General features: G+C 39.9%; 1 protein-coding gene across 2 annotated transcripts in view; it reads right to left on the bottom strand.

Annotated features, from left to right (window-relative positions):
- kcnh1a (potassium voltage-gated channel, subfamily H (eag-related), member 1a) overlaps positions 1 to 10,558 on the bottom strand; it is an 89,302-nt gene that overhangs the window by 36,032 nt on the left and 42,712 nt on the right. Inside the window, exons 5-7 of one of the 2 annotated variants that reach the window (XM_087802482.1) lie at positions 7,188 to 7,306; positions 5,268 to 5,660; positions 814 to 840 (exon numbers count right to left, since the gene is read on the bottom strand). In XM_087802482.1, coding sequence (XP_087658608.1) covers positions 814 to 840; positions 5,268 to 5,660; positions 7,188 to 7,306 — 539 coding nt within the window. The remainder of the gene's footprint in view (positions 1 to 813; positions 841 to 5,267; positions 5,661 to 7,187; positions 7,307 to 10,558) is intronic. The other variant, XM_087802483.1, reaches the window with a different exon arrangement.

The raw sequence follows: 10,558 nt of genomic DNA, 5'->3' as shown, positions 1-10,558 counted from the left end.
ATAATAACATAATAACATAATGATATAATAATATAATAATATAATAACATCATAACATCATAACATAATCACATAATAATATAATAATATAATTATATAATAACATAATAACATAATGATATAATAATATAATAATATAATAACATAATAATATAATAATATAATAATATAATAATATAATAAAATAATAACATAATATAGGCAACTTACGCAATAATATAATAATATAATAATATAATAATATAATAACATAATAACATAATAACATAATGATATAATAATATAATAATATAATAATATAATAATATAATAATATAATAACATAATAATATAATAATATAATAATATAATAATACAATAATATAATAATATAATAACACAATAATATAATAAAATAATAAAACACTACTTAAACAAATTCTTATGAAACGTTCGTGCAACAACATGCAAGACTCTGGATGTTTAATCAACATCTCTTACTGATACTTTAACTTTTCAAAGACTTGTGTGTTCGTGGCTCAGTTCAGTCGCCGACGTCTCTTTCATCAGAAGCGAGTTCATGAAGTTTTAATGAAGCCGCTGCTCGTTCGTCAGCCGGCGCCGGACGACGCAGAAAACAAGTTGCGCAATCTGGGAATGGCTCGCCGCGACATTTACTGTGTATTGATGCTTGTGCTGCTGCACTTTCATTATCGCTGAAACGTCAGGGCAGCGATAATGAAAGTGTGTGTGCGTGTGTGTGTGTGTGCGTGTGCTTGTGTGTGTGTGCGTGTGTGTAACAAAACAGTTGTGTCTCGTCAAACTGGACCCTACTTGAGTGACAGCTCGGTGGTTCCAGTTCTTCATCACGGTCCATGCATGAGTGGAGGTGAACACATGGTCATGCAAACAGAAAAGGAGGGATGGAGAAAAAGAAACATAAATGAGAGAGAAGACAATCGATCGGCAATAAACACCAAATCAATAAAGGTTCCAAATAAAGGAGGATGTAAAGCGTGCAGGACGGGAACTGACGAAACCATTTAAATCAAACAATAACGTGAAGAAAAACACAAAGTAATCACAATAAAAATCAAAGTAGATTCATTTTTGTGTTGCTATGTGAACAATAAAGTGTTTAAAGTTGAACTAAAGAGTGTGTGTGTGTTGTTGTGACTCTATTGTATCATCAGTGTGTGTGTGTGTGTTGTTGTGACTCTATTGTATCATCAGTGTGTGTTTGTACGAAACTCTCTCTTCATTGAAATATTGAGATTAGAAAATGAGCTTAAGCTCCACCCACTGGAAACATTTTTCTGGAGATGAAATCTTGTTGACCATAACCACACCCACTCTGCTGTGATTGGTCGAGCGTGGAGGTTTGTCACCGCGCGTCAGCCTCAAACATTACAACACAGTCGTGATGTCATGAACTCATGTTGTGTTTGAAATGTTTAAAGATAAGAATCAGATTGTTTCGTGGTGAAATAAAATAATATGATTGAAATATAAAGAGATTTTATAAAAACATTACCATAAAATGACAAATAAGTATTTAATAAAAATAGAATACACTAGATTTTATTAAATAATATTCAAGTAGTTCACATTCTAGAGGACAGTTAAGAAAGTTGCTTAGATGGGTCGGTGATCTGAAACAAATGTGCTTGTGATATCCCTTGTGTTGACTCTGGGTCAAGGTGACCCGGATGCCTGAAAACAAATGTGCTTGTGGTATCCCTTGTGTTGTCTCTGTGTCAAAGGTCAACGACCTCCCTGGCTTCCCTTAATACATATGCAGTGGTGGAGGTCATTGACCTTCACCCATTGACAGCATAAGGGTTAAGATATTGCCAAATACAGCATGTGCATTTGTTTACAAACTGAGTTCAAGGCACTCGTTGTGTGGGTTACTTGTTTTCCTGTAGTAGATTAGTCGACTTTAACCACTCACTAGTGTCACTTTGATGTTTTTTCACTTTAAATACATGATCTTGTCATCAAAACATTTAAATAAATCAGTTTCTTCCACTGGTTAAAATACAATCGACATCAGAGGCAGGATTTTTCAGCAATCAGTCTTTAGCCCGATTCACACGGGATAAGTATCACCCGTGGACCAAACATGATTTGTAATAAACGTGAATAACATCGGAGATTAAATCCTGTGCCAATGTGTCTGTGGTTTGTAATCTAATAATTCCGCCGTAAATGACCTTCTATAAGTACCTATAACACAGTCGGTTGATAATACTAGTCCAGCGCGAAACCTGCATCCCGTTGTTTATCACTTTAATTCAGGGGTAGGGAACCTGGTCCAGAAAGAGCCGCAGTGGCTGCAGGTTTTCGGTCCAACCATTCAAGACATACAACACATTTTATCCAATCAGGTGTCTTAGGAGTGTAATCAGTTGATTGTCAGTCTGGTGTTGCTTGTTCAGCTGAAACCTCATTGTTTAAACTGTACATGCTTGATCGGTTGGAACAAAAACCTGCACCCACTGCGGCTCTTTCTGGACCAGGTTCCTTGCTTTCAGGTTGCTTTAATTGATTCTTGCCTTGTCTTCGCTGCCTTTCTCTGTGTAAATCTGCTCCCACACTGTATGGTTGTGCACCATAGATCCAAACACTCGTTGGTAATGGTACTCCCTACTTTTGGAGTGGTTAAGTTTCGGGGCGCGAGGTACAAACGGGCACAGCCATCTTGTCATTGGCTGAAGTAGAAGCGGATGTGACGACATATGTTCTCAAAATAACACAGACAAAACAAACACAAAAAACCCTTTGTTTTTCCGTAAAGCTAAAGTTTTTGGGATTTTATTTTTCATCATGGACGTCAATAACCTCTGTTCTCGTCTTAAATATGTGTATAAACTACATCAATCTGTCCCGTTCACTCCAGGTGCAGAGTGTCAGACGGCAACACTTTGTGCTGACGGACGGGTCGGAGCTGCTGAAGCGGTGAAACACGAGATCGGGCCAGAACTGCAGGACGTGTGTCGGACAAACAAGTGTTACTTTTTTCTTGAACAGGTTTTTGCTAACAGCAGACATGCTGCCTCTCCATCCCTACACATGTACAGTCAGTGACACACAACGTGCCTCTTAACGCCAACACAGCATTTTTTACACACACACACTGGGGTGAGACATGACACATTAAAGCGCACACACAATGCATCGATGTAATGAAAGTGCAGAAGCCAGAGGCTCCATTTAATCAATGTGCCAAGTGTGTGCGATTGTGTGTGTGATTGTGTTTGCTGGAAACAAAGGATTGATCATAAGAAAACATGTCGCTCGGTCAAAAAGGCGTGAAACATTTGTCCCGCACTCGTCGATATCGCCTTCCTGTTCAGGTGGTTTCTACTCAGCAGCCGTTGGGTCGACTAATGGCACTTCCTGATCACGCTGAGAGCCACGAGGGTGAACTTAACATGACGACTGGGATGTTGTAAGATGCAAGGATTACAGTAAAGATGCAAGAATTACAGTGAAAAAACATCTGGGCCTAAAACTCGTCATTTGGTAGAAAAGCTTCTTCTTTTTTTATATATATACTGTATTTTCACTGTATTTGACATAAAAACTTTCACTTACAAATTATTCACAATTATATTTACTCAGCTGTGTCTTTACTTTTTAAATGTAATACATAATTTACCAATGAATTGATGTATGCCTCTGTTTTGTCACTGTTAAAAAAAATGTAAAAAGTGAAAATCGTTTTAATAAATTCAATTTTCAAAGTAAAACCCTCTGGATTTTAAACAACATTATTCTTTTCCTTCATTTAATGTTTTTTTTTTTTTTTTTTTTTTAATTAAAAAAATTATCTATATATTATCAATTTTTACTTGATATAAATAGAAAGAAAGTTTTCAGGAGTTAATGAGAGAAATATAGTTTTAAAGTTCAACTAAGTTCGACCTAAGTTTGTATTTTGTGTGTGTGTGTTGTTGTGATGTGTGACTCTATTGTATCATCAGTGTGTGTTTGTACAAAACTCTCTTTGAAATATTGACATTAGAAAATAATCTTAAACCCCGCCCACTGTTTTTCTGGAGATTAAATCTTGTTGACCATAACCACATCCACTCTGCTGTGATTTGTCAAGCATGGATGTTTGTCACCGGGTGTAATTAATCACGAAAGTCTCCACCTCCAAGGGACACATTGTATAAACAAAGCGGGGCATGATTACAACTGGAGGAGGAGTGAAGCCATTATTGCGTCATAATAGACTCTTGTAACCTTTCGTTCGTCCAGATTTCAGAGCAACTTTATAAAGTAATAAAGTGTAAAACATGTTCATGATGAGAAGTTACTGCGTCTTGGAGATGAAGACTTATTTTCAAATTAGTTTCCCTGTAAACATTATTCTAAAAAATATTCTTTAACAGGAGAATATTTTTTTAAATATTTGAAACAAAAAAAAACATTATTTGCTCTCTGGTCATGTTTTTACCTCTATATCGATATATATCACTAGAGTTATAGCCGGGTACATTTTATCAGCAACACGCTAATCTGTGTAATAATCTTTTAATCTCTCGGAAATCGCGTTTGTACGCGTGTTCATTCTCAAAAGTGTTTTCCAAACATAAATAAAGCTCGGTTTCCTATGATTCCGTCTGATGCCTGGAGCTGACGCTCGATGGTTTTGGGGCATCAGCGCCGTGTTGCTTTAATAATTTAAAAGCTCCACTACCCAATTAAAATGTTCCAATTATCCTGCGATGCTGTGATGGCTCTCCAGAAAAGCAGGCTAATTATAGCGCAGTTTAAAAATGCACAACACAATCTGCTGATGCGGGACAACGACAACATAAAGTCAACAGCTGACGGTGGTTACGGTGGCTGGCGAAGCTCACGAAGTTCAAACAACAACTGTCTTTGTTGAGGCCCCGACATGCTGGTGTTGCCATGGCGATCGTTTAGACCGGTGCCTGATCTTTGACGCTGTGATTGCGTAACATGACGTCAACCCCCAAATATGACGCAATCCACACAGAACTATTTTGATTTATGACTGAGAAACAAAGCGAGAGAACATCCTTCAACAACCGACACATCAGCTGCTACTTCTTAATTGTATAAATGACCTTATACTCGACTTGTTTTGACAAAAATGTGCTGGTCAAAAGTTGGCACCGCAATTTTCTTCCAATTATATTTGAGCCTCAAACACTGACATATCCATTCCAGATCCACACAACACCACCTACACACCAGGGCTGAGGTCAGCAAGCATCCAATCCATCAGTCAGTCAAGTCTTCTCACTTACCTCGTCCACGTTCTCGAAGGCGTTGATGACGTCGTAGGGCAGACAGGACAGCAGGTCGATGACGAACCAGGTCTTCAGGTAGTTCATTCGGATCAGCTTGGGGTCGGAGATGACCTCGCCGGCCGGGCCCACGAAGGTGGTGTGGAAGTTGAGGACGATGTCCACCAGGAAGATGACGTCCACGATGCTGTCCACCACCAGCCACGTCACGTTGTTCTGCTTGGTCTTGAAGGAGACGTTGTAGGGAACCATGATGGCCGTGTAGAAGGTGAGGATCAGGATGACCCAGTCCCACGTGGTCTTGAAGAGGCAGTAGTGGAGGATGATGTGAGGGGGGGTCTTTGGGGTCTCTTGTTTGTACTGAGGTAGGATGTCCGAGCCCAGCTGCAGAACCTGCCAGGAAGCAGACTTGAAGTGAGGGTCAGGTTTGCAGATCTTTTGACGTGGCCGGTCTTATGGGGCCCCATTATTTCTATGGCATGAAATGGTTCTAACATCCTAAAATAGCTCCAACAGTGGCGGCTGATGAGGATCTGAGATGTTCAAAACATCTTTACTGTTTTCATCGTTATTGGATTGCAGTATTTTAACTGTTCCAGTCTCTGTCCACCTCTCATCCAGATCCCGGAGACAATCAGACTAACGAGTCCCCCGGTGGCTGCTGGGATCTCGATACATGTTCCGGACTTGTAAGTGACCCCTCAGGCACCATCGACAGAAGCATTAGCATCTTGGAAGTGACCCTTAACGGCTGAAGGTTCCACTGTATGATGAAAGCGACCAACTTAGCATTGATCCCCATCGATGCCCCCAGGTCTCTTTCAGGGTTCAAGGGTCAAGCATCCGAGGACGGGGCACGTAGCGGTGATGGATGACTCATCAGACCACAGCGCCCCTTTTCCCCAAAAATGAGAAAATCTTCTGCGTCACAATTCTTGACTTTTAAGTCAAATCCTTTTCAAATGCCTTTGTATACAAACGTACACTCAACAAAAACCTTCATCCACTGAACCTTGTTTTGCTTTTCATCACGAGTGTAAAAAGAAGGAACGAAAATCATGATCTCAAGAGTGAAGTCAAAGGTCCACTCGAGGTTTTCAACATTTCCTCGAAATGGTCACTACATAGTCCTTAACACAGCCCCTAGAAGGTGCCTTCAGGATCTCTTTACACACCTAACATTATGTGCCATGGTGCCTGGATGTTCTACACTTCACATGACCTCTAAAGGGATCCTACAATCTCATTCGATGTATCTGCAAGTCTCCTATGATGTCCCTTTCTGGACCTTTACGAAGTCCCTATGAGTTACAAACAATGTCCCTGTACCACTGGCTCGTCTTCATCTTTCTCTGGCCACTCTACTCGAATATCTTTGATTTGTGTTGCATTTCCATCACCATGGTACATCGAAGCAGGTACTGTTTTTAGTACCTGCTCTATCTCCTAGTCAGCATAGCTGACACTAGAAAGGTGACGTGCAACCACTAATTGACCAGAAATAAAAACAATGCAAGAAGGGATGTCGATCTGAAACGATGTTCTTCACCTTTAGACCTCTTTGAATCTGGTAAGTACACCATTGCCACGAAGTTTCAAGTAGGAAGCAGGGCCGGCAGAAACACAAAAGAGTAGTGTTGAACCAAGTTAAGTCAAGTCTAATGGACTGGGGCTGGATCTTTTGTAGTGAAAAAGCGTCAATAGTCCCCATAAGGTCCCAGATCTCAAGCTCAATTGAGCAGGAAACTTGAATATGTCTACAGAACAATGCAAACATCAGGCATCATCACCTTCAGTAAGTACATGGTTTAGGTTCAACTTGACCATCCAACATCAAACCAGGAGTGTCTTGTTCACCTGAACTATTATCTGGCCACAGAACACATGCTTGGTTGCAGGTTTTTATACTTCCGTGCTCACCTCAGCCAGACGTGAGTGTTTGTGGACGTTCTCGCCTTTGTGAACCGTGGGCTGCAGCTGCTGAAGGACGCCTCTGCTGCTGGTCAACGCTCTGGTCAGACGTGCAAACTTCCCCCAGCCTGAGGAACAAACACAAAGACACATTCATCACAAAAAACACAATTTAAGGACAGAAACCGCCGCTGTGAAATCAATGCGGCAGAGGCAGAAGCATCATCAGTTTCACTCCAGAAGCTTCGGCAGCCGCACTTAGCTCTAATGTCTGTGTTATTTCTGTTCCTCTAACCTACATTTGTCAAATTTACCCACCCTGGAGTCTTTAAAGACTTTATTGGACTTTTTTTAAACTAAGCCGTTGTTCTTTCCACAGACTTGCACACACACTTTGATGTGTAAAAAAGGAAATCTGGGATTCTCTGGAGCAACGTCTTCCGTCTCTGAGGTAACTACACACTTGGAGAACCAGATACACAACTGTCTCTGATGAGACACAACATACACTCTTTCTTGATCACATATTTGTTATGCAACGCTATGAGGCTCATTAAAGTTCCAGTTTAAAAAAAAAGTGAATTTCTATATTTGGTATCAGAAAAAATAAGGATAAGGTTAATGAAGACAAGTTATGAGGGTCAGAGATAGAAAGATAGATAAAACTTTATTGATCCCTGGAGGTCTCCTTCGGGAAATTTAGTTAAATGAGGACAAGTTTTGAGGTTCATAGATGAGGTAAATGAGGACAAGTTATGGGGTTCATGGATGAGGTAAATGAGAAGTAATGAGGTTCATAGATGAAGTAAATGAGGACAAGTTATGATGTTCAAGGATGAGGTAAATGAGGACAAGTTATGAGGTTCATAGATGAGGTAAATGTGGACAAGTTATGATGTTCAAGGATGAGGTAAATGAGGACAAGGTTTGAGGTTCATGGATGAGATAAATGAGGACAAGTTATGATGTTCAAGGATGAGGTAAATGAGGACAAGTTATGAGGTTCATAGATGAGGTAAATGAGAAGTAATGAGGTTCATAGATGAAGTAAATGAGGACAAGTTATGATGTTCAAGGATGAGGTAAATGAGGACAAGTTATGGGGTTCATGGATGAGGTAAATGAGAAGTAATGAGGTTCATAGATGAAGTAAATGAGGACAAGTTATGATGTTCAAGGATGAGGTAAATGAGGACAAGTTATGAGGTTCATAGATGAGGTAAATGTGGACAAGTTATGATGTTCAAGGATGAGGTAAATGAGGACAAGGTTTGAGGTTCATGGATGAGATAAATGAGGACAAGTTATGATGTTCAAGGATGAGGTAAATGAGGACAAGTTATGAGGTTCATAGATGAGGTAAATGAGAAGTAATGAGGTTCATAGATGAAGTAAATGAGGACAAGTTATGATGTTCAAGGATGAGGTAAATGAGGACAAGTTATGAGGTTCATAGATGAAGTAAATGTGGACAAGTTATGATGTTCAAGGATGAGGTAAATGAGGACAAGGTTTGAGGTTCATGGATGAGATAAATGAGGACAAGTTATGATGTTCAAGGATGAGGTAAATGAGGACAAGTTATGAGGTTCATAGATGAGGTAAATGAGGACAAGTTATGAGGTTCATGGATGAGATAAATGAGGACAAGTTATGATGTTCAAGGATGAGGTAAATGAGGACAAGTTATGAGGTTCATAGATGAGGTAAATGAGGACAAGGTTTGAGGTTCATGGATGAGATAAATGAGGACAAGTTATGATGTTCAAGGATGAGGTAAATGAGGACAAGGTTTGAGGTTCATGGATGAGGTAAATGAGAAGTTATGAGGTTCATAGATGTGGTAAATGAGAAGTTATGAGGTTCATGGATGAAGTAAGAGAGGACAAGTAATGATACATATCAAAATACAGATGTGAACAGTACTATTTTGAAGGCACTATTTTCTGGTACACAAGAGAATAAAACCATAAACCGAGGGTAAACCAGCTCTCATTCAACGTTGACTGGTATGACCTCCAGCGCCCCCTCGCCGTCTTAACCGTACGATTGTCGAAGATCAGTGGATTGTAAACATGGTATAAATAGTGTTTGTGGTTAACAGATTGCGACACTCTGAAGCCAAAGATCAAATAAACACGTCCCACGCTCATTACAACTCCCACCTTCCAATAAACCTTTTCACCAGGGGGCCCCTGCCCGCCTAAACATTGCATAGACAGAAGTGTGAGTCATCTGTGGCAAAGCAACAGCAGCTGGGAAACTATAATTAAAGCTCACATGAAGAAAACACTGGCCATAAGATAACACCGATGAAAGGTGAGGAGAAAAGCTTGTATGTATCAGTAGAATCTCTTTCTAACAAATAATTACTACACGTTCTTGACAGCAGACCACCCGGACTCTTCTGTAATGAACCAGGATGAGTTTTATTGCCAAATATGAGGGAGGAAGAGACGAGACATCCTCTGGTCCGAAGCTGATCTGGCTATAAAACATCGATCCATTAATGGAGCCTCCCTTGATGTGTCGGCTGCCAACACCACGAGCTAATGCAGCCTCATACGAGCAGAGACGCTGTTAAACTGTCATCACTTACACACTTCATCTTTTCAGTCAGCAGGACCCAGAGTCAGGATTTACACTCACATACATTCACACACCATTTTTGTTTTGTTGCCAAATGTTTCATTCATACAGAGAGAGTTGTGTTTACAGAGAGAGAAGATTGTTGACTCTGATTTACTTAATCTCTGTTTAACTCACTGGTTTACCCTTTCTTTAGTGGTGTGTTGATGAAGCTTCATGAAACAGTGTCAGTTGTTCAGAGGTCAGTAGGTGGCGCCATCACTTTAAAAATGATGTTTCATTAGAGCAGTTGTTCAAAACAAAGGAAAATAGAGACACCATCTATTGACTCTGTTTCATGAAGCTTCATCAACACATCACTACCATCTAGTGGACTCTGAAGATAATGACACTGTTTCATGAAGCTTCATCAACACATCACTACCATCTAGTGGACTCTGAAAATAATGACACTGTTTCATGAAGCTTCATCAACACATCACTACCATCTAGTGGACTCTGAAAATAATGACACTGTTTCATGAAGCTTCATCAACACATCACTACCATCTAGTGGACTCTGAAGATAATGACACTGTTTCATGAAGCTTCATCAACACATCACTACCATCTAGTGGACTCTGAAGATAATGACACTGTTTCATGAAGCTTCAACAACACATCACTACCATCTAGTGGACTCTGAAGATAATGACACTCTTTCATGAAGCTTCATCAACACATCACTACCATCTAGTGGACTCTGAAGATAATGACACTGTTTCATGAAGCTTCATCAACACATCACTACC

This window comes from Callionymus lyra, chromosome 11 (assembly GCF_982586985.1).
Source record: "Callionymus lyra chromosome 11, fCalLyr1.hap1.1, whole genome shotgun sequence".
Lineage (NCBI taxonomy): Eukaryota > Metazoa > Chordata > Actinopteri > Syngnathiformes > Callionymidae > Callionymus > Callionymus lyra.
The sequence above is the reverse complement of the archived record's forward strand: the minus strand, read 5'-3'. Positions and strand labels throughout refer to the sequence as shown.